The 25,218-nt window shown below is 42.5% G+C and overlaps 1 protein-coding gene across 7 annotated transcripts in view; it reads left to right on the forward strand.

The window, feature by feature from the left end:
- Positions 1–300: 300 nt before the first annotated feature.
- The window catches only part of atp11c (ATPase phospholipid transporting 11C), a 39,894-nt gene continuing 14,976 nt past the window's right edge, over positions 301–25,218 (forward strand). For 5 of the 7 annotated variants that reach the window (XM_018660253.2, XM_051072458.1, XM_018660252.2 and 2 more), the window contains exons 1-9: positions 301–856; positions 14,858–14,977; positions 16,465–16,554; positions 21,036–21,116; positions 22,336–22,443; positions 23,228–23,356; positions 23,902–23,990; positions 24,624–24,674; positions 25,103–25,167. In XM_018660253.2, coding sequence (XP_018515769.1) covers positions 830–856; positions 14,858–14,977; positions 16,465–16,554; positions 21,036–21,116; positions 22,336–22,443; positions 23,228–23,356; positions 23,902–23,990; positions 24,624–24,674; positions 25,103–25,167 — 760 coding nt within the window. In that variant the 5' untranslated portion in view covers positions 301–829. The remainder of the gene's footprint in view (positions 857–14,857; positions 14,978–16,464; positions 16,555–21,035; positions 21,117–22,335; positions 22,444–23,227; positions 23,357–23,901; positions 23,991–24,623; positions 24,675–25,102; positions 25,168–25,218) is intronic. The other 2 variants (XM_018660251.2, XM_018660259.2) reach the window with 1 other exon arrangement.

Here is a 25,218-nt window from a genome sequence, read left to right on the forward strand (position 1 = left end):
GTAGATGGATTGTCTGTCATATATTTTCCCACAACAGCTTTTCAACGCTTATTATCCATCATTCTGTTACACGGGATGTGCTGTCATTTTATTAAATCCCTCTGCAAGATGCAGAGAAGAAATTCATATGAGGCTTCTATTCAATGCTCAGTAATTCCTGAAGTGTAATCACAAACAGCCTCCTGTCATGCCTCCAGTCTCCTGTGGAACAAACAGGAAAATAGGAAAGATTGTAGTCGGACCTCATTACCCACAATTCAGCGTGAGCGTGGCTTTCGCCACACCTTCACCGGGTGGAGCTTGTGAACGTGGGAACGTTTGTGGGCTGCTGCTGGGCTGGTGGAGTGAAAATTGTTTGACAGGGAGGTGAGGGGGGAACCTGTGCACAGGGGCTGAAAGGAGAAGTAAGTTTTTCTAGCGTGTCGGTGCGCAGTTCCCGAGTCAGCGGGGAAAGCAGACTTTGAGAGCGACAAATGATTTGTACGAGTCTCAGCAACAGGGCGCAGAGCGAAATGTCAGGGATTGTTTCAGCCTTGAGCGAAAGCAAGCGCGACTAGTACACCGCAACGCGGAAAATATTCAGGGGGGAGAGAATGCGAATGGTGCGAAGATACCGAAATCAAACAAAATGGGAACGATGTAGCGTCGCTGCGGCATTTCATATAGATAGAACTAACGTTAGAGTAGAGAATAGATAGCTAAGGAGCTAGCAGGTTAACTAACATACATGTAAAGTTATTCCCCGGAGAAGCTGAAGCGGAGCCTGGAGGCGTCTGTTGAATCAGAAGAGTTCATCAGTGTTGCGAAATCAAATAAGATAAACAAGAAGATGCTACGGAGAAGACTGAATCGTTTGGTATGTGTGCCTGGCAACACCACACACACACACACGCACACGCACGCACGCACACACACACACACACACTCTGTTAGCTTATGACACCCAGCTACTCTTGCTAGCGTTTTTAACTGCTATGATTCTGCCCTGTAAGAATGTAGGCTGGCTTTTCCAGTAATTTCCCCTCGCAGTTTTCTCTGTAAATTCTCCGTAAACTAGGCAGCTTACGACAAACTGTTACTTCACACTGACTGACAACACGAAACAGCTGTTGTCACACTTCACGGCTCTTGTTGGTCACTGAGCCAGTTAGCTAACTGCTAACTGGGTATGTTCTTGCCAGCCAGGAAGTCACGACAGATGCAAGCTGATGTTAGCAATTAAAGTCAGAGTCATTAAACCACACTCAGGCGGGGATTGTTGTATTGCATGACTGCTTTCCACCATGTAAACTCATCTCCCTTAACAAATCATCACATGGACAGTGAACACACCTTGCACACACCTGTACATGTAAAAACATACCTGTCTCCAGAGATGGCTGCTTTTCTCTGAGGTCCCAAATGCCTCCTTAAGTTGAGGATGTTTTTATTCTTTTAAAATGGATGTCTCAAGGTTTTGGACTATAGCCTGGACAAAATAAGACCTCTGAAAACATCCCCTTTGGCTTTCAGAACTTGTGATGGGCATTTTTCAAGGACTAAACTAAGTAAGTAATCGATTAATGGGGAAAATGATCAGTAAAATAATCATCAGTTGCAGCTCTCATTACTGTGCACAAAAGCAGCTTATGATTGTGCTACTGTTGTTGTATTCTCTAATGTTACTGTATATCCAGCCACTGGATTTGTTCAGGACAAGAAGTTGGTATTTTGCCAACACGAACTGCTTTGACATCATATTTCACGATTGGTCAATTTAATGCTTACCCTTTTAAAGTTCATCCGCTGGTTTCATTGCCCTTCATACATTAATCAGTCATGAGTGAGCTAGTTGGAAGTGGAGTAACTATCCGCAAGGCCAGGTTTATAAATGCTAAACTGCCTTTACTGCCTCTTTATCATCCTCTTATGCACCACTAACCTGTTGTCACCAGTGGGTTGAATCCCCCACAGGCTATCTGAGCAGTATAGATACTGACAGTGAATAAGGAGAAGCAATATAATAATTATAGTGCCTGACCCTCCTCCTGGTCTCTCTCTAAGTGTTGCCAGGTCAGCTGATTTTCCTGCTTCTGGAGAGCAATGCTGCTGTAATTTCTCTTCACTGTGAGCTGTAAATAATATTTTGTGCGGAGCAGCCAGCCACACTGTCACTGATGCACACAGCGCCGTTATCTCTCGCTCTGGCTCTCTTGCTCCTGATTCACACCACCCTCCCCTTGCCCATGGGAGGTACATGTGCATCATGAAGGGGGTGAGAGAGAGAGAGAGATAGAGAGAGGGGGAGAGAGTGACTGCTCATACCAAAAGGCACTAGGAGGCACCATGTGTCTCACTTGACTCTCCCACCGTGATGCACTACTGTGCCACTAAACCCTGAGTGTGTCTTTGGAAAGTCATTAAAGATGGCTGTGGGAATGAGTGGGGCTGGGCTTTTCATTGGGGGGGGGGTCTCCAGAGGTTGTAATGCTCTGACAGGAATGCAGAATCACACGGTTGCCTTTGATGTTCGTTCAAGCCCTTGAAGGCAGCAGTGTGATCTGTGAGAGGTGGAGTCTGGCGGAAACGTGATAGTATTCATTGTGGGAGCCCATGCCTTAACTGCAAGGAGAACAGCACTGACACATGAAAACACCATCGCCCAGGCAGCACCTTAGTATCTTTTTTTTGTGCACCATGGTAACCAGCGGGCCGCCTCCTACTCACTTACTCACGTGTTATGTTTCCACTTTATATTTTGACTCTAGAACTGCAGCAAATACTCTGATCTGTAGGGAAGTTCACCTGAGCTCCTGTAAAGTGGTCCAGCCCTGCACAGATCAGTTAGAGGAAAAAAAAAAGATTGACAGGTGCTCTTATCCTGTGCACAAAGGAAGTAAATGGTCACACTGATGCAAACAGAGTTGCTTTGTGTTTGAATTATATGATAATAGAGCTTAGTGCTGAAAAGGTTCATCATTTAATCAATGAATCAGATTATCAGTTAATTAGTACAAGTATTTCCATAATCAGCCAATCATTTAGTCAAAAATGCCAGGCATTGTGGGGATTTGCTGCTGTTTTGTCTTTTGTGATAGTAAACTCTTTGGACTTACTTACAATATGATTAATTGAGAAAATGATTGGCATATTTATTCATGATGAATATAATTGTTAGTTGTTGGCAACCACTGGAAATAATAATTACTTGAGGCCCTAATATGACTGACAAGTTAAAAAAAAGAAATGGAAAGTTAACTGAACGATTTCATGGTTGCAGTTGTGTTTCCTGTGAGAAGTTTAACATGAAGTAGGATTACATTTTAATAGCAGCTTTTTGGGGTTATGTAGGAAGAAGCTGCACAATGCTTAAATGCTGTAGTGTGTTTTGACTTGAAAATACCATATGAAAATGTGTTCTAATCAAATGATGCTGTAGGAATCCTAGCCCACAGGCCTTTTTCTGTGGTTTATATTCTGATTCATAAGCACTCTACTGATGTCATATGACATTTACACAGTTTATTTCCATAGCATAGAACATCTTTGATGCTACAAGATGGTTTTTCTTGAGGGGTGGTGTTGCTTTGAAGTACACCTTTTGAGGAGAAGATCTTATTGCAAGGAGGTGGCGGTTCCCCATGTAACTCTCTGTCATAGGTAATTCAGTTGTGTTTTAAAGCCTGTGTAGTGAAGTCTAAAATATTTTCTGCTTCTGCTTCGGGTGCAGCACCACTTGGGTCCTTCTCTCTCTCAGTAGGGCTTCCCTGTCACCCCTCTGCCCTCCACTCCATCTCTTCACAGTCTATCCATCTTGCTGCAGGCTGATGCACTGAGGCCCTGCCAGTCTTGAGATCTGTCTCTACTTGACTGTGACCCAAGCACTAGTAAACAGGCCCTTACTTGGCGGGAGATGTTGTTATGTGTGAGTGGGTTTGAAGGATTGCATGCCACATGCATTTGGAAACCCCGGGGCTCTGCAAACCTGTTTCTCAGGTCAGCTAAGTGCACCCACGGGTCTGCGATGTGCACACAGACCTGTGTAAACACGCATGCACTCACCAGCAGAAATACGTGCAGGTAAAATTGACATGCACACAGACCACAAACATCTGCACATCAAGGTGATTTTGTGCTAACAGCTTTTGTTAGCGTGAACACATAAGGTTAAATATACTTTCAGAGACTTTATCTGGTATTGTTCTTCCCAAGGGATGCTCATGTTTTGTTTAGCAGAAAAACCTGCTGCTTTACATTACAGTGCTTCTATCTGACTGGCTGCAAGTACTGGGGCACTCCATTGTGTCAAATGTGCCTCATGCTTTTATCATTACTCTAATTTCTGTTGCTTCAGAATGCTTCATTTGCATTTGGGTCAGTCTTGCATTTATATTCTCTTATCTACCAGTTAGCATTACCTGTTGGAAACTCATTTGGGGCTTTGATTAACTGGTGAGATACAACAGTCCTCCAACTGACTTGTCACATCCTTGGTGGAGCAGTTAGGGTAAGAGTGCATCTGAAGGCCACACACACACACACATCATGGAAAGCATGTAGGGCCACTTGATTTATCAGGCCCGTTTGATTAGGAGAGATGCGTATTGATTGGAGCTGTGCTCAGTTTTGCCGCCATTAGTCTTGCACTGTGAACTGGCCGGCAAACAGAATTGCTTACGCTGATTTCTCTCTCTTCCTTTCTCTCTCTGTCTGGTCTCCTGCACTATGCCCAGTTATGGCAACCGAGCCAAAGGAGCTCATCTGCAACACACAGCAGGATGATAAATATATTTAGTGTGGTGAGGGAGGCAGTGTGAGGGAATAAATGGCCAGCCGTGGGATAGCGGGATGATGAAATATAGCGGGGGGAAGACCTGCGTGACTCAGACCAGAGAAAATGGAGTGAAACCCGGGGGTGGACCTGTAGCCTCTTTGCACCTCTCTCTTTTTCTCCACCTAATGGACACCCTTTTTCAGGCTTCCTGTAGTGGTTAACATTGGAGTGGGCGGGTCAGGTTTTATACAAGGAGACTATGGATGGCTTTTTGTGGCAATTTTCCACTCCCTTTTAAAAGCTAGGTTGAATTCTCAGTTTGTACCTCTAAATAATTCAGGTTGTCTCATTTATTTTGAATTCTCCTCACATCGCTCCTCCCTCTCCTGACCCACGTATCCTTGCCAGGCAAGTGGCACTCAAAATGCATCCTCGTCATCCATATATGTATAAAGGCTCATCCAGATATTTTCTCTGCCATGCTCCAGCTCTAGCATTACTCAGAGCATTCGCAGTGAGATGTGAAGAGAATGCTGAGATGTGTGGGGGGATGTTTTTTTTCCTTCTCTTTTTTTGGTCTGTGTCTCACTCTCTCTGTCTTAGTGCGGAGGGAGGAGAGGAGACGGCAGCATCTGTGATGTTTCGTCATCCCGTTTTTTTATTGTCACCTGAAATGATAGGGTATACTCGCTGACACAGTGAAGAGGAACAGCAAAGTCCATGTGAGGATTTGACGAGCGCAGAGAGACATGCGAACATGCCCCCACCCACACACGCTCGCATGAACACCTAGGTTAAGCAACAGCCTACAATGATTATCTCCGCGGCAAACTCCCAGCTAGGCAGCAGGCGGTGTTGCTCAGTCACAGGGAGAAAAATGAGTCTTTTAAATGTGGTCACAGTTCAGTGGGAGGAAATGCTTGGTGAGAGAACCCATATTGAAATCAAGCATGCCCTCTGAGCGAGAGAAGGGAAGAACCACATTGATTTTTGTCATTAGTCTAGTTGCCCTCCTATGCAGTGTCTGAGGATAATTAATTGAATAGCAATTACAGCCAGTGTAGCCCGGTACATTATTAAAGATAATGCCATCAGTGAGAGCTGTAGCTGAGATGGAGATTTTTTAAAGCTTGTCAGCATTAGGGTGTGCTGTAAATGCCTGTTTCTGTTGGTATTGCATGGCTCTGAGCCAGACATGGTGGGGTGAAATGAAAGCAATTGTAGTGTTGTGCAGTTTAGTTAAGTTACAACCCATATGCTACATGGAATACGCAGCTGGATCAAGCACCTTCATCTAAGTAGCTGAATCTGGTCATTTGTCACACACACACACACACACATACATACAAAAACAGAGCGTACAGAGAGTATGTGCACTTGGCTGGAAAAACCATACTCCATTTATGGCTACACCACTTTAAATTCTCTTTAATTATAGATTAAAGTGTGACTAGGCTGCAGCTCGAAAATGTGCTCACTTTTCCTGTTCTTAAAACACAGTGTGGGGGGATTTTCTCCTTAAGAACCCTAGAAAATAATGCACTTTTGTCATTCTGTCCAGGACTTACTGAGCTAACTTGTCTAGAGGATGGTGGCTATGGGGACAAAGTTCAAGCTTGAAAGGGAGGAGTAACAAGTAATCTTAAAACCAAACCAAAGCCTGAGTAAATGACTGCTTTAAGACTATAAACCAGTTAAAATATAACTTGCCTGGCGAATGTAAAACTTGTTCCCAGAATTGTCTTATGATGTTTAAGCTACATTCCTGTCTTCTGTTTAGTTTTTAAGGTCTTTATTTTGAGGAACAGCATGCCTCAGATATGTGAATGACCACAGACCTATGTCAGCAATGTGTGACTTCCTGTTGTGGCCATTTTTTTTGTGTTCTTTGACATCAAACACTAGCTGAGGTAGACTTTGCATAGTGCTCACAGGGTTCCCATTTGCATGGGTTGTGTTCACAGAAACCTATAAGCTGTTTTTTTCATCTCATGCCCACTCCTTACCTAGTCACAAAATGCCAGTGACAGTTTTTCAGTGTTTCAAAAGATATCAGTAGATCATGGGCACTGTGAAAAGGACTCATGTGTGAACATGTGTCTGTGGCTTTTTGAGGTGGCCAAATGATTGAGGAAGCAGCTCCCAGTGCGAGGTCTAGATGAGTTTTCCTCCTCCCCATTGTCGAGGGACCCAGTGTAATGTAGGCCAGTACCAGCCCATGGTACAGTACACTCTGTGTCTCGTACAGCTGCAGGGATGCTACTAGAACAATGAGCCTTTGCCTATCCACAACAACTCCTTAGGACCAGCCCTCAGTTCAAGTTGGACTGTTATCACTCTGTGGGGCTATTCATCACTGTGTGCAAACAGCGGACAGAGGAGAGAGTAGCCTCTGATATGGGCTCAGTAGACAATGCCATAGGCCAAGTGTTGGTGAATCCATGATGGAGGTAACTCCAATGACTCTGCTTTTCCTCGATTTGGTAGCCTTTTGTGTGGTACTGTTGTAATGAATATTAATGTGGATTTGTTTTGAGAGAGGTGCTCTGTTTGTTGACTAAATTGTTGCACATTTAGGTCTCTTGCATTGTGTCCAAATCCGTTCAATTGTCAACGTGCTCTTTTAAGCTGTGACACAGTACATGGAAATTGAAGTAATAGGGAACTATTGTAACAGCAATGTTAACAGTAAGTCTTGTATTTCCTCTCTTTCCAGTCCAAAATGGTATTGATGTTGACTGTTGTTTTTAATTTTCATCCCCAATGGGAAGATATCTTAAACGAATTCTCTTTTTTTTTTTTTTCTTTATTTCATAAGTGAGCTTCATCTGAACCTGCTTGCTTGCTCTTTTTCAGCAACACCTTTATTAACATACTTTTTTCAGCCATTTTAAGAAAAGGCGGTGAACACAATATGAAGAGCAATTGTTCTCACTGCTCATTTTTAAGATGTACTGATGATGATGTGCACCAAACCGTTATGATAATAATAATAATAATAATATTACTTTAGTATTACTTTATTATTTAGATAAATAGAGAGAAGGTTAACAAAGGGCAGAAAACACAGTATCAAAAAGCATCATTCTAAACTAAAGATGCATTATAAATAATGTTTAACATTACCATTTCCTGGGAGACAATGTGATCCTACTGTATTGAATTAGCTGCTTAAATTAGCCTAAATTAGGTTTTTCTTTTAAGGAAAAGATTGACTGAATATTCATTACACTTAGATAAAAAAAGACTCTTTGTGCTGGAATTAGACAAATTAGCGTGAAATAGCTTTATTAAGAACTCATTTGTTGCATAGGAAATGCAACAAAGATGTGAACACTTCTTGAAGTCATTGTAGTGACAACCTTTTAATTGTGGTTTGATGTTAATGTATCTTTGTGCTGTTTTTTTCTTCAAAAGGTATTGTGTAAATTCTCTGCAGCCCAGGCAATGAGCACTTGGATGTGTAATCAAAACTGAGAGAGTTACAATTAGTGAGACAGAGTGAGTGTACTGGAAGAGTACAGGCAAGTGGGCTGACAAGAAAGAGAGAGGGAGAAAGAAAGAGAGGCGAGCGCCTGATAGAGTACTGCAGTGACTAACAGCATTGACTCAATGTGTGCAACTTTCCCCTTGCATTCAAACACTCATCACTCAACTCCATTCAGCCTGTCATAATAGCAACTTTATGTTGCTGTGAGGCTGTTTTTACTGTTGTCATCAATATTTCTTGAAACAGTTTACTGGAGGTTAGACATTCGCTTTGGCATTTATTTATTCCATTACTCTCAGAATACCATTTGATGTTTAGGCCTGTACTTTAGTTTAGTGTCATAGATCTTCATTTGGGGCTTTCCTTTTATGCTTTCTCTTCTATGTTGTGTGAGGAGAGGTAGATAGGTGGTGGTAGATAGGTGCTGCACTAAATGGCAGATAAGGTTGACCTGTGATGAACCCGCTTAATCTGACATCATAAAAGCTGATAGGGTAGATAAGATGCAGTTGGAGCAGATACTGTTAAGTAGTAGAATGTGATGAAGGACTGAGCCACTCACACACAAAGAGTACACTCTTCTCGTGTACTAGTGAATCAGATTATATGCAGATTGCTGCAGGTTTTCCCGGAGAATTACATGAAATAGATACTCAGGTCAAACATGAACATGGACTTAACAACGTATCTGTCATTCTCAGTGTAGTGCAGGGTGTTATTAGTACACGTGCAGGACATAAAGAAGTACAAGTATAGGTCCCTGGTGCTCTCTCTTCTTCTCACAGCTCTCTCACACCTCATTAAATGTGTTTTTAAGTAGATTTTAGTTCAGCTGATTTAAAAAAAAAAAAGCTTTCTATGCTGTGTGAGCTTGGTGTTTTGTCCTCTGTAGTGAAAACCACACAAGCAGACTGATCAGAGCAGAGCTTAACCTACTGTATTATTTTGGGCTTACTTTTTTCAATTTGCTTCAGCACTTTTTGTAAGAAAATGTTACAGCATTGATTTTGTTTGACCACAAAATCTATTTGTGTCAGGGTAAATAATACTGGCTGTGCCACTGTCACACCTGCTGTCACTAGGCTTTCTTCTACACATCATGGTATCATCTTAATCACTTAACAATTAAAGACACAAGCATCAGAACACACATTGGTGGGACTACTTTACTGTATGTACCATAAGCAGCAATATGTATATGTCAGTGAGGAACTGCTGTGTCAAAGTGTGAGTGATTCACATGTGCATGATGATATGTGACCAGCTCAGAAGAGGTTGAAAAAGTTCACAGGACTCCGGTGAGTGGTGAGAAGGATAAAAACCATAGTTATACGGGTGTCTTAGGCATGAGCTATGTGAAAACTTTGAGTACTTCAAACAAGAGTCTCACTACAACAGGTTTTCCTTCATACCACCACATTTTACTCAGTTTTGATTTGTTTGTGATATTTTTATAGCTCAAACAATTAACTAATGATTACAGCAGATAACAGCAAATTAATTGTCTTTTTTGATAATTTTGACAATTGATGTCATTTTTCACACAAAAACACATTTACTCAAAAGTGCAGAAAAGTTATACTTTTTCTGTTTTAATTGTTGTTTATTGAAATGTTTGTAAAACCAAACTCATAGACATATAATTTTTACAATTCATGGATTAATCAAGAAATCAAGCTGCAGATTGATTGATGATAAAAAATAATCATAATGTTAGTTGCAGTCCTAGTTTATATTGCATTCTTTTGCCTTCCATTGTTCCTTTATTGCCTGTAGTTAACTAAGATTATGTTTGACAGGTTGGGATGCACTGTGGTTGAAGAAGTGCCCCAGCCCAGCCTGCTTACATTAGAAGTGCTGACAGGTCTCCAGGCAGAGATGATACACCATCTTTCCAGGAAAGGTGGTGCTTCACTTTATGGTTCGCTTGGAAGAGAATGGGACAATAGAAGTTAACGGATGTGACACACAATGCTGTTTACACTGAGTGACTACAAACACCTGTACAATATAATTCAACTGAATGCATTTGTCCTGCTATAAATATTACATTGTATTACATGTATAGAGAAATAATTCAGTCTAATACATCACCACAGACTACAGCACCAGAAATGACCAGAGTTGAATAAAACACCTCTCTGATACATTGTCAGTTACATTTAAAAATCATGTAAAACACAATTTAAAAACTTCCACAGAGGTTGTGCTGTCAGAAAATGACTGTTGTGATGGATTGTATTATAGTGTACAGGGCTTTGTAGTTTTGTGATCACCCAGTGTGTCTGTTCAGCCAACAGCATGCAGATTGTGACAAAGCGGGATAGTTACTGAATAGTGAGATGGTGTGACAGGACGCAGTGTCATCAGACCCGAGTCATCATTGAGAGTTTGGCATTGGCTGAATGCAGTCTTATATTCTATTCTACCCCCCCTGCTCTCAGTAGAGCACCTTTCCCCCTTTGTCCCAGCCTGTGCTCATTTCACAATGTGTGCATAATTTAATTTAGAGCATAATTTAATGTAAAGTTTCAGGCACACTCAATTTTCTAATGCACCATTTATTTCTGACTGAGCAATTAAATCTCAGCTCAATTGAGCATCGGATGTTTGCTTTATTGATCTCCATTCAGGTTTTGAAGCTGATGCTTTTACATTAGGGATGAAGCTACTTTGGTATTGACATACTGGCACTTGACTCTTGGCCACTTTTGCTTTACTTGCTACCATCATTGGCATTGAATGGCTTTGTTTGACCTTTGACAATGAGGCAAAGATAATGCAATCTGTTCTATTTTTCCTTACATTAGCATTTCTTGTGTGGCCTTTAGCTCACTATTTTAGAGGTGTGCATTGCGATCACGTAACTGCTCAAAAATGAAGCGGGCCCTATGTTCTGACCCTCATTATATTTTACAGTGAATGTGCCACTAAATCAATGGCCATTCAATTGTTCTTTTCTTATCTTTAGGACCCCGGGGCATGGAGTGTTTCCTCATTTTATATATAATCTCATTTTCAGTAAGAATTATGTGTGTGCTGGTGCCAACATTTCTTTTTCAGAATCATCACTGAGACTTGGAGCGTGCTTATAAAGGTTGGTGTATGGCTTTTGAGCGTGCAACCTTGAAACTGTGCATTAGTATGGCTCTTGTGCATAATCAATCCTAAAGAGATGGGCACAGGTGAATTTGTGGCCAGTGGAAGCCAGCCAACTAATACTGTTGACTGTCTGACCTGTAACTCTGAAGTACAAGTCAGAGCCCTTCGCAGGTCCTTTGACTGGAGCCTAATTTGGTTTGTAAATTGTTCCTTACTTGCATTTTAGGTTTTGTCTGTGCAGCCCTTTGTACATAATTGCTTTTTAAAGTCCTACATTGTTTCCTAATGTTGTATTAGTTGTTTGCAGTGTTGTACTATATATGTAGAATGCTGCTATTATATTTGTAAATGGCATTTACACACAGGAAGAGTAACTTCCAGAAACACTACATTCAGATAAATGAACAGTGGTAGTCCATGGGGGTGTTCTTGGCTTGCTGCTCCTCCTGGGGGCTGGTTGTTGTTTGAAATAGAAAACCTGGATGTGTTTGTGTCCTTGGATCCTGTTGTACTTCTTTTCTCTCACACTCTGTCTTCCTCCTACTCTTTTTTTTTTTCTCCTCTCTCCCCCTTCATCCTCTGGCAGCCAGGTCCGTCCGGTCCTGCTGAAGGAGTGTCAGTGTGTGCCGAGCGGGTAGGGGATGGTAGATTTGACAGCCATACTAAGGTGTGAACATGGTTGCTCATGCATAAGGGAGCGTTATGTAAGCCTGTTGGCTCCCTTCTCTATTCTGGAGAGGTGATGGTAAATATTTCAGAATTAAGGCAAGGAATTAAGGAATTTGGCCTTTATTTTGTGTGTGTGTGTGTGTGTGTGTGTGTGTTTTTAAACACGTAATCAGACACAAATTATTGTGTGAACTGGAGTTATGTAGTCTGTGTTTTTGTCCCCACACGCATAAATTAGGCTTCCAAGTGTTTGAGGCTATTCTTTGATCTAACCTCTTGTCAGCAACAGACTTTGGGCGGCTTGCTGTCCAGGTGGCTGTAATTCACATGTTCCCTGGCGTTTGTCCAGGATCAGATGTTCATGGTAATCTGTCCCCTCAGCACCACATGTTGCTGTCCTTTATATTAGATAAAGCAGATTCCCTGCTTGCATAACCATAATAATTTACAGACACAGTAATAGCTGCACAACTTGTGCTTGAGCTGAGGACACAATCACATTTAAGAACTGGTGGGGAGGCTCCTCACTTATATAATGCTTTTGAGAAAAGAATGGGTACTTAACATACATTTGGACAGTGGACCAAATTAGTAATGCAGTGCATGCTGTATACTAATAACTAACACAGTGTATGCTGTAACAAATGTAGTACGCTTAAGGGTAGTGTCTGCTGAAAATAGTGTGGGTGCATTCTGTGGAGTGTGTGTGAACTTCCTGATGGAGGAAAAAAAAATTCAGATTACATTGGTTTAAATGGCTCACAGTGATCAGGACATTTCACTGGAAGCCACATCACATTTTCTGAGTACAAGTAACCTTCACAGGAATTCTTGGGTGTCTCTTTGTAAATATAATATATAAAGAGTACAATCTAGATCTGCCCTGTATGAAAAGTGCCTTGAGATAACTCCTGTTGTGCTTTGGTGCTATATAAATAAAACTGACTTGACTTGACTTGATAGCACATTACAAGATGCAGCTTGTTAGGAGTTAGACAGGTTTATGTACTCTCTCTCCACCACTCTAAAATTGGAGATAGTGATGGAAAAGGAGAGGGAGTAGATGAGCAAAAGAAAAACTACACAAAACCACTTAATTTGGTCTTTTAAAAAACACAGTTACCTATTAGATTACTAACACCAGAAGATAGATCTCTGCTCAGCTCAGGTAGAGCTGAGAACATACGCTTGACTTGGTACTTAGATTGGTCAACAGGTTATCACTGTAGTAAATTCCAAACGCTTATTGACTGATCAGTTAGTTTACCCTTGAAAAAGGTGGGAATAGCCTTTATCCATGGTGAGATAAGGAACATGCTTGAGGATAAGACAGACGAGGAGGTGGAGGGGAATGTGGATGTAGTAGCTCTGGCTGGTCCAGTATACTGGCTTTGCAGCTGTCATGATCCTCCAGCCCTTTTGATCGTCCGCCCCAAGCCTTAGGTTTCCTTGTGTGTAGGATGATGGGAGAGAATTTAGGCCACTGAGAGAACAGTGTAGGCCAAGTTTTCTAGGCTATACTTGGCCTCTTCGGGACTGAAAAATTTGTTGTGTGCTTGTGTGCAGTTGGGAGTTTAGATGCATAAACTTCCTCTTGAGTGACAGTAACTCATCATGGTACTGCTGCCCTAATCTGATAAACTAGATCAGTACTGGCATTGATAATGACCTTATTAAACAGACTGGGTAACAGCCAGATAAATCCAATTTCTTAGCCACTGTAACAATGCAGCTTGATAACCCTTTGTAGAAAAATATAATCAAACATTTCACAAGCCTAAAAAGAATGTTAATGTATGAATATCTCCACTTAGAGTCAAGCAGTGATGTGTAGTTACAGCCTCAGGTTACTTTACACACAGTAGAATAAGCCCAGTAATTTCCACACAGTGCTGGAAACTGATTTTAAATTCAAAAAGGAAAAAGGAAACAATTAATCACTTAGATTTCTTGTCAGGCTTTCTCAGCTCCTTTTTGGGTCGTCATTTAAACTATTGTTTCTGAGATTTACATAAGTGGAGACTCCTGGAAAGATATGACACTGACCTAGCTTCCCTGGCTTGCTTTGTTATTCACCCTAACTACCTTTTATGGAAGAGAAATGCTCCAGCCACCTTTTATTGGCTCCTGACCGATTTGTTGAAGTCTTTTCCTCTTTGAGACATTAGGCTTCTATGTGCATGCACGTGCGTGCGTGTGTGTGTATGTGTGTACATATCACCCCTGCCATCTGCATCACGACAAGGCAGCTCGACCTGTAAATCTGAGCACAGCATTTTTCTCCTGGCTGCCCACATTTATTACTCGTTTATCATCGACGAGTGACCACCTGGGAGAGGAGAAATTAAGTTATAGTCCCCGCACAATCACCATTTTGGACCCTCTGACCCTTGTCATACTTTTCTTTGTCCCCTCTCTGAATTATTGGCTTGTGCTCAACAGTTTTCCAGTAGAGTGCTTTTCAAGCCGTTTTAATTTTCTGCACCACAGTAGAAATTCTAATCTTTTAATTCTTGACCTCTGAGTGGAATTTAGGCCTTCTAAGACTGGAATGTTTTTTATGGCTACAACGAATCCTTTGTGATCACGGTGTATTTGCTGCATCTGGTGCACCATAAAACAAGTGTTTTGTTTTCGTTGATTGATTCTACATACATCCTCCATCCAGGTGGTGGCTCTAATTTTGGCTTCAAGTAATAATTTTTTCTTGTATCATGAACATTTTAGTTTAAGTGGGCTGGTTTTATGTCTAAGTGGAGATAAGTACCCAGAATTACTAACATATCCTCCAATTCCTGTCTCTCTTCCCATCTCCTTCCGACCTCCACTGCTTCCTCTTCTAGCTTGGCGGTGATGAGAGAAGAGTGGACAGTAGGACTATCTATGTCGGTCATCGGTCAGGCTCCCCCAATGAGGCTATCATCCCACCCAAGTTCTGTGACAACAGGATTGTGTCCTCCAAGGTAAGACGCACACTCCCATGCACACGCCAGGGCTCCAGCCTGGCTGTATACCAAGATGAAATTCTTATACCTCTGTTTGTTTCTCAGCTCCTCTGTGTATTATGTTTCAACTGCCTTCAGGCATTTTCCCTCTCTTATCTAACACTTGAAATGTAAAATGAACTCTTGAATGGTCCTTTCCTGTTCCTGTGTCTTCCTCTCTGTATTCCTCCTCCCACTGCCTCTCCACATGCTCGCCTTTGCTCTCCCAGCAGAAGGCGATTATTTGTCTGTCATGGGAGCACTGGCTGTGGCAGTGAAATACACGGGTGCTATTAATGTACTGGCCGGGTGGGCTATTTGGTCGTTTCCCCCCAGGACTCTGATAGACCGCAACCCCCTCTCACCCCCCTCCTTACCTGCATCTTCCCGCCTCAGTCCCTTATGTATCTGAGGCCGGCTCAGGCAGGTGCTGGCTGGCTGGCTTCTAGATATGAAGGGTGAAAGTGATGAAGAGAAGGAAGTGGTGTGAGCGTAAGACAGCAGTAGGATTTATAGTGGTGCAGAGGGTCCCAGTGAGGATGGGCCAATCAATTGGCTCCTGCCAGTATGTCAGGGTAAACAGTCTTTAATTACCCCGGCTGTAGTGTTTATGCTCCTCCATGCCTCTGCTCTCCATCATCCTGTTGCTTTTGCACTCTGCAATGACCAATCTCCGCCTCTCCTCCCTTGCTCCCCTTGCTACTGCACCACATGCACTCAGCCACCCTCTCCACTGCCACCCCCCTTTTCTCATTACTTTCACTCTCTTTTCTCTCTGGCAAAATGAGATGGGCCATTCTGCTGCCTCTGCATTTCAACGCTCTCCCCATGCAGACATTCCCCTTCATAAACAGAGCCTTAATGCTGTTTCTGTGCGAATGTGTGTGCGTGTGTATGTATTTGTGTTTTTCGCCCTGGTACTTTGTTTTGTGGCACAAAGTTACTAGCAGGGTATTGTTGAGCCGTCTCCCAGGGATTTAAGCAGATAAAAGTGTTGCTTCAGCCCTGATGGTATCAGCAGTCACAGCCACTTAAAAAAGAACAAAACACACAGATACAGCCACCAGCCTGATAAGTTCATTGGCTCTGCATACAAGGGTATCCAAATTAAGGAGATAAATCACTAATCTGAATCAATGGAATACCTGTGCCCCCCCCCAAAGGCCATCTCCCTAGGCAGTACAAAGAACAGAGACTCCAAGCTATTGAAGTTGCCTTTCCTCTCCCCCCTTCCCTAGCTCAGACAGAATACACATATGCAAGAGTCTGTGAATATTGAATGCTTCTAATCTCTCTCCCTATGCCAAGCCTTTATTTAACATCCCTAAGTTCAGCTGAAAAACATCAGGTCTGAATGGGGGAAATTATGCAGGAAAATTATGCAGGAAAGAGCAGCAAAAAACAGTCTGCACCTGTTTTGCTTCCCTGTGACTTACATGCATGTTTTTCTCTCTCCTCCCCCACAGTATACAGTTTGGAACTTTCTACCAAAGAACCTGTTTGAACAGTTTAGAAGAATTGCCAATTTCTACTTCCTTATCATCTTCCTGGTGCAGGTAAGGACAGGCTTTGTCTGTGTTCCAAACCAAACAAAGATAAGTTTGTTTATCACTGTTAAATAATGAATTCATGGATGCCTGTTTTGTCTGTGACTTTGGAGGTGCCACAGTTTCCCTTACGGCTTGGACGGTGTACGTGCGTGTGCTTTTTAAAACATTTTTTAGAAGTTGTCTTTGGCAAGTTGCCAAGGTATAAGTCAATCAAATGTAAGAAAAAATGAAAAATTAAATAAAGAAACGTGTATATTTATACATGTTTTAACACTTTATATATATATGTACATATATTAATAGTTTAATTAATAGGGAGCTATTATCATTTTTAGACTTATGTATACATTTCAAGTGCCTCAAGAGAGTCAAGAAAAAGGTCCAGTCAATTTGCTTCAAGATTAGACATAAACATGCATTAATCCAGGCAAGCTACTGGCAATTCACATCTCCCAACCTTGTTAGATCACGTGTAAGACAATTAATGGGGATTTTTTTTAATGGGCTATTTGCACCTGGACTTGGAGCATGTAGATTTTATTTTTAGCTTCCATGTCTGTAAGGATTTTTCCTAGAATTGGGTTACAAGGTTGAGAGGATAAATCTGTATTTGAGATTGTTTTATTTCAGTTTTCATTCACGTAAAGTTTTCCAAAATAGAAGTATGTTTTTAATTGCATATTGTTTTTTATCGTCATTGTGTCTATTCTCTGAAATGAAAAAAATACTACCTTACAAGATTTTTGTTGGTCTGGTTATCTATGGTGATCTGAAAATTCTCTTTGTGTTTCTGTCATTGTTAGCTTGTGGTGTGTGTGCTGCTCTATCCTTGTAAGTGGAAACTGTGAGCTGGCGCTGACTAAAATGCATTGACTGGCATCTTTATTCCCCTGCTCTGTGCTCTTAAGTGACCTCTTTCCTTCTCCTCTTCGTATTCCTTTCCTCTCCTCCTCTCCTCCTCTCCCCCTCTGGTATCTGGCAGTTGATGATTGGAGCAGAGAACAAGAAAGAAAAGATGATTTGTTGCTTGCATCTGCCCTTGCTCTTCCATCATCCCTTTCTCTCTCCTTCCCTTTTTCTGATCTGTGGAGATGGAAACTAACCGCTCTCTTTTTAGCAGTAACCTAAACTATGGTGGCAAACAGCCCTCTAGTGTAAACAGGTGCTGGTGCTGGGCCTGCTCAGGAGGGATGTGCTTTCTCTAGTCGCATACTGACTGAGTGAGCTCACAGAGCCACTGCTCCCAGAAGCCCAGCACTGTACTAAACTGAGAAATATCTTATGTGCAGCTGTCACAAAGTAAAGTCAATCGCAGATCAATTACAGTGTTTATCTTTCCCCCGGCCCTCGTTTCCACCTGTATTTAAAGTGGACACCCCTGTCTTTTATTTTCCACTTTGTCTGGTTTAACTCTATATTGTCCGCAGCTAATGGATATAAGTGCAGGATTTTGAACAGTTGTGAGTTAATGTGTGAAATTATCGTGCGCTAATGCAGTACACTTATGTGGGAGTAAACCACCAAGCATGTTTGCATCACTCACACTGCCTATTGCTGCGTGTACGCGCAAGGATTATCATTGTGGGATGTGCGCAGCGTAGAATGTCTGTGTGTGAATGTGTTGTATGTATGTGTATGTGCTTGTGCATGTGATGTATGACTCAGTGGGTGTCCTGGGTTTGCTGATGGTGTTTACCCAAGCTGCAGCATGGTTGGCGTTTCTCCACTAATCCAGCCTCTCTTGAGTGGCTCCTTATCCTAACCACTCAGTTTTTCCCATGCAGCCCGCTATTATATCAGAAAGAAAGACGATGAGAGAGAAACGGCATGCACTCATTTTGCGCTTGCATCTCACATACAGAAATAAACCTTCTCATTTCCCCCTGAGAGGCTTCATGCAAATGTTCTACCCAGCGACCAAATGTCACGCATCCTGTCCTACCCTTCTTTTGTCTCCCTCTTTGTCATTTGTTCTCATTCTTTCTGTCTTTCTTTCTCCCTTTTCCCTCTCACATTCCCCCCATCTCTCTGCAGCGCTGCACTGCTGACGTCAGCAGCCAGGAAGCCCTCTGTACTTCAGAGTGCCACAAATAGACACAGGCTGATAAAAAAGCACCACTCTGCTATAAATAGCCCCTGCATGTCTTTGCTTGAATTTGATCGAATGGGAATTGAGCGTTGCAAGAGACTAAGAGAAGAGAGAGAGAGAGAGAGAGAGAGAGAGAGAGAGGGTGGGAGAGAAGGGGAACGAAAGGGTGAAGGGGTACGAGGATGCAAGGGCCCACAGTGCTGCCCTGGGACCCCCGGGGGACCTGCTGTCTGTCGCTCACTGTGACACACTTCCCAGCTAAGATGAAGGGCTTTGTGCTGCTCCGCTCTGCTGCTCTGATATCACACCAGCACATCAGCAGCAGCACACGGTTCACTCCTATTGCTGAGATTTTTTCCCTTTTTTTGGCTTTTCATTTGGTGCAGAGGAGGAAAGGTATTTGGCCATGTGGACGTTTGGTGGCGATTGTTGTGAATCAGCACAGATAAGCAGGCTCAGGGAGAAATGTGTGTTGTTTGGCAGAAGTCGAGTAGCTGAAGGTTTGGTGTGGGTGTTAGTGTTCTTAGTTCGCCTTTGCAGTGTTTGCAATAATGATACTATTGACACATTAAAGGGCAGTTGTAACCCTCACCCTTTTCCAAAAACAATGGCTGTCCTTGACACAGTTATGTCTTTGAAGCCTTCACAAGGTATTGTAGCATGACATGAAAGAGGTTGTTCTTTTTAGAATCACTGTTGATACCAAAAAAAGACTCCACCATAATTTGTCTCTTTTTATAGTCCTCTACTGAGCAGCTGCCATGAACATTGTCACAGAAATGCCAAAGATATATCAAAATCAAACAACACGTAGGCTGAAAGTTGGCTTTGTGAAGCATTCTCTCTGTGCTGTGGTCACCCTTTGTCAAGTTTGGCCATCTGGCTGCTGCATCAGAGGGACACGCTGTCCTCAGTCCCTCCTGTAGTTGCTATTTTTCTTTCTGTGATCAGGCAAATTTCAGTCTACTCATGTGAATAAGAGATGTGAGCTAGCAACTTAACATAGGCAAAAATGAAGTGCTTAATCTCCTTCCTCCAGTGTTTACCACATCTGCGCTTAGAGGAGTGCTCTGCTTTGAAGATCCAGTCAAGCCAAACAGTGGAGGGCTAACATGACCTGGGTAAACTGAGCCTTTCTCAAGAGGCATTCGATAATCCACTGGCTACATAGCCTTCATGTACACACACTGCTCTTTTGAAGCATTGAGTACTCTCACCTCTGGCTCTCTACACCTGAGGCTACTGCGGCAGAATTATTACTTTTGCCTCTGTCTTGCTGGAATCGCTAACTACTACAAATATAATGCAGACTCTCCTCTGAATCTGCACTCCTCCAATTGGTCGATGTGCACTAGTCCATCTCTGCCTTGTAATTGATTTATCCTCCAGTTAATTGTAATCACAGTAAAGCTTGGGTAGGCTAGCAGCTCTCTGCCCCTGTACTTTCTCTGTGTGCGTGAGTAGGTGTGTGCATGTGTATGGGTGTGTGAGTAGGTGTTTGTATACGTACAAAATGTGTTTGTGTTTGTCTGATTACCGAGCGAGCAGAAGTTTTCTTTCATTCTCAATCCGAGCACAGGTGAGGAAAACACCGGAGACTGCTTCAAAACACATCTCCTGCTCTTACTCGAGCTGATGTCTATCTGGCAGCTTGTAATGCTCCTGGTCAGAATACCAACAAGCTGTGTCGTGTCTGCGCGAGCTGTAACACGCACGCCGGCTCAGGGGGGAGACCAGCCTTGCATTCTGCAGGATCAGAAATGCCAAACTTAATCCATCTTATGATGGTTTTAAGGAATACACAAACACACAGGGCCATTTGTGTGCTGTGGATTTTAGCTGGGAGACTTGGTCAGGTGCTGCTCCTAAACTGTTTGGGATTACCTGACCACTGGTCCTGCACTTATTCTTATTACACCCATGCTTAAAAAAAACACAACACATACTGTACCGCTAAATTCCTTCACACACTGTTCAAGCAGGTAAGGTGAATCCAGCAAAGCTTTGTGTTGGCCCTCTCCCATGCCTTGGCATATACACAGAAGTGTTGGCATGCCTGCAGATTAAGCACTCTGTCCCTTGCCCAGTTGATTAAAAGTTCTGTGGTCCAGAACACCCCCCATCCCCACCCCCCTTCCTCTCGTCAAAATATAATCCCGTGATTCCTACTGATGAACAAATGTGGAGTAGTAGAAACGCCTCACAGAAACAGACTACACCCTGCATTTAGAGGGCTAACCCCAACTTCCAAACCATCGCCACACACTCCTCCCTCTGTAACCACAGATAACCATGTGCTGCAGTAAGACTTTGCTGTGATGTATAGTATTGAATGCATAGCTTCAAGGTCACTGAGTGTTAACTTGACATTTCTCTGAATTTATCTTTTTCTCAATAGGTGATAGTGGACACTCCCACCAGCCCAGTCACCAGTGGCCTACCCTTATTTTTTGTGATCACAGTAACGGCTATTAAGCAGGTAAGACACTGTCCAACGAGGCTGATGAGTGTTGGCAATAGACATTTTATTGTTATTTCTGCTGCCCTGTCGTCATTTCCTCATGTTGTCTCTCACTGCATTATATCCTTGCTCCCTCTCCATATAACACAATAAGTCCCTGCCTTCATAACTCCCTTGCTGTGATTTTTGTATAAAGTACGTGACTAATGCTCTCTTGGGTTTTGTATTAATGTGCTCCGCTGGTGAATTCTGATTGGGGAGAAGATGAAATGGGCTCTCTGGGAGTGTGAGCAAATGGAGAGAGAGAGAGAGAGAGAGAGAGAGAGAGAGAGAGAGAGAGAAAAAGCAAGTCTATTACAGAGATACAAATTATCAAGGGGAGTGTCTGTTTCTTTGACTCTGTTGCTCCCATGTCCTGGCTTTAGATGTATTGTTCTAGGGTTGGCTTTTTAGCTAGCCTACTGCTGGGGCTTTGAAATGCACAATAGCGAGTGGACTTCCTTCTGAAAATATATGGGGTGCACTGATAGTGCTGGACTGCCTTCAGCCAGGCTTTGAAGTGGGACACCAAGGCGGTCTGCCCGACCCTATTAGTCAGGCTGAAGTGAACTGCACAGTTCAACTGACCATCCGTGGAATTCCTCCCCCTCTTCTCTTCCCCCCCTTTTATCCACCTGGCATCATTTCTCTGCATCACTCAAGCAGACTTTCTCTCTCCTCCCATCACCTTTTCCCGGTAATCCCGCTTTCTGGCTTGAGCTCTGCCTTGGCACACGCTCAGGTTTCCCTCTCTGCCCTCTGCATCTCTGCACCATCTCCTCTATCTCCATCACTATCTTTAAGTACTTATGAAGTCTACACTATGCTGTGTGCCTTATGCTGCTGCAGCCCCAGGAATTATTCTTTTTTACCCGACTCAGTATTATTTCATGCTATACTGTTCCAATGCACTGCTGGACCAACACCATCCCATTCTGCTGCTGCAGGCAGTCTTTTTCACATAATGATGGAATACTAAATGTAAAGTTGATATTGTATGCATAGACATTTCTTTGTGTCTTACACTCTTCCCTTGTTATTGGTGAGAGCTCCTGCCAATCCTCTACAGTGTGTGTTTGTGTGTGTGTGTATGCGTATGCACCTATGTCACAGTGTTAGCTTTCAATATCCCATGCCACAAATGCCACAGATTTTGCACTTTTTGTTGTGCTAAGCAAATATTGCAATTCTGCCGCAGGGCTATGAGGACTGGCTACGGCACAAAGCTGACAATGAGGTGAATAAGTACCCAGTGACAGTGCTGGAGGACGGCCGGAGGATACGGAAGGAGAGTGAGAAGATCAAGGTACCTTTCAGCAGCCACATCTTAGCTTAGATCCACTGGAATAAATATCTCCTTAGAGACATGACTAGAGAGAAGCTGTCGGCAGCTTGGCATGACTGAGTTTGGGATATATGCACAGGGGAGAGCATGCTCTTTCTACTGAACTGATTAGATGTTCAAACATGGTTGTGATGGTAATTAATGTATCCAGGGTGTTGTGTACAGGTTATTTCTCCAATGCATTCTCATCTGTTTCCTAAAGGTAACAGTATTTTCAAAGATTTATAGCTGTTGAAAAGGTCAAACATGCATTAAACAATATTTTTCAATATATAAAGTGAACCAAATGACTCCTGGATGTGTTAAAGTCTCTAGAGCTGCTGAGACCACTGAGAATCATCGTCCAGCTGTCAAAACCAAAACAGTCTTGCTCTGTATAAATCTGTGGACAGCTGCTCTCAGCACAGGAGCTCACACAAGTTAACTGTAAGCTACCTCCTACGGCTAAGGGGACTAGAGCTTAAGTAAACATTTAGCAAGCCAAAAAGAGTCTGACTTCTTTTTTTTTATCCATTAGTTGGCAGACCAAACCAGAGCTAAAAGATGAGTGAATATTGATCAGTGGTCAGACAGAGGACTCTGTAGGGATGCTCATATTGCTCTGTTTACGCTATATCTTTAAAAAGACTGTTGTTAACAGAAACTTGCTAAGAAATTGGTGGTGATTTATTAACAAGAAGAGGTTGAAACCTGTGAACTGTGAAAAGTATTTATATATTCTGTTTGGTTGTGTTGCTTTGATCAGGTTGGAGATGTTGTGGAGGTGGAGGAAGATGAGACCTTTCCCTGTGATTTGATACTGCTGCAGTCCAGCCGAGATGACGACACATGCTTCGTTACCACAGCAAGTCTGGATGGAGAGTCCAACCATAAAGTAAGATGCACAGCTCTGCTGTCTGTCCCTTTTTTTGTTTTCATAACAGAATGGTTATGAAAACCATTGTAATTTTTTAAAAGTGTTTTCATCAAGATTTTGGCTTGAAGAATAAACTTTGAACTTGTTTCCATTAAGATATGTTAATTATACTTCAAGATAAACATAATGCTCTTGTCGGATTAGCAGAGGGGAAGTGGGTGTAGAGGAGCACTATTTATAATTGGAGTTTTTTCAACAGTTATTCTATTATTAATAAGAATTTTAGTCATGTGTCATGGTTCTTTTCAAAGATAGTGAAGTTGTATTTTTCAGCCTTGCTTTGAAGAAAGTTCTTCGAGTTTCTCTCTTGTTTATTTTCAAAGAAAAATGAGTTGGTGCCTTTTTGTGCTCAAGTGAGAATCAAAGTATCTAGGAATCCTTTGTCTTCCATTTTTATGTAATGTCCATGTGTGAGAGCTAGGGGAAAGCCAAGATGATCACTTGACCTAAGTAATTTCACACTCGCGGCTCACACTCTCTCTCTGCCTCTTCCCCTTGTCCAGACACACTACACGGTGCCAGACACGGAGAGGGATCTGGAATCTCTCAACGCCACCATTGAGTGTGAACAGCCACAGCCTGACCTTTACAAGTAGGCACTCATCATGTGGCCCCAGCAGATTTACACTACAAGAATATGTTGCCTATGGGTTGTTGGGAAATGGATTAACCCAATGCCAGTTGAAAATGTGCTAAATGACTCCAATATTAACCTGTAGACCGTCAATTGGAGAGGGTTTGGCAAGCCACTGTGAGCTTGTGTCTGGTTGGTTTCATATTAGGAATGGCGAAAGTGGATCTGGTACTTCCAGTAACCTTTGGTTTGTCCAGCACATAGTTGATTCTTATTCACTTGAAGAAATCTCAGCTCAGTCAACAGACAGCCTTTGGCTCCCCCCTGGGGCAAGGAGTTGGAATATTTTCAATTAGCCAGGCATCAGAATGGTGTTTGGGATGTGCTAAGTAAGCTATGGCGCCAGATGCTTCCCATCCAGACTCAATAAAACTGACAGCATGCTGCGGGCTAACCACCAGTAATTAGCTGGCTCTCAAATCTCTGCAAATGATTTTAGGTCAATGAGTACTTACAGTCTTCAGTGAAGTAAATGAACTCTGCATGGATTTTGTTTTAGTTTTAACAGATTGAATAATATGCAAATCACAAATCGCATGTACTTTTTACAAATAACTTCATTTCCTGACAGAGTTTGCAATTTTGTTCCAGGTTTGTCGGTCGTATGCACATCTACACAAACAATCAGGAGCCTGCAGTGAGGTGAGAGCACTCATGCACAACCATCTCAGCCCACGTTAAGTGAGAGCAAAATCAAAACGCAGTTGCTTAAGCACTCATTTGTTTCCCTTTGCATCACCAACAAATCATTATTCCATTGATCCTTCATTGCAGACAGGCATTAAAATTAAAACAGGCTGGCATGGCTTCAGCCACTGCCTCCAAAGCACTCCCACAGGCATTTATCATTGACTGCTTTGTAATGGCCATATAAACAAATGCCAGTGTCCTTCTCAAGAACACTGGGACTGGTGTAAGCCCAGACTGCAGTCATACAGTGTATTGTCACTGCGTATTTTAGAGAGGATGCCAGCTTGCCTGCCAGGTTTCCATTTAGAGAATAGGGGAGTGTGTGAATTGCATCGCTTCTGTGTGACTAAACTGTTTGATGTACAAACGTGATTGTGCAGGTCTTTGGGCCCAGAAAACCTACTGCTGAAAGGGGCAACTTTAAAGAACACTCAGAAAATCTGTGGTGAGTCAAATGATACTGACTACAGTACAATAACTTATTGTAGTGAAGATG

Source organism: Lates calcarifer, linkage group LG8 (genome assembly GCF_001640805.2).
Source record: "Lates calcarifer isolate ASB-BC8 linkage group LG8, TLL_Latcal_v3, whole genome shotgun sequence".
Taxonomy (NCBI): Eukaryota; Metazoa; Chordata; class Actinopteri; family Centropomidae; genus Lates; species Lates calcarifer.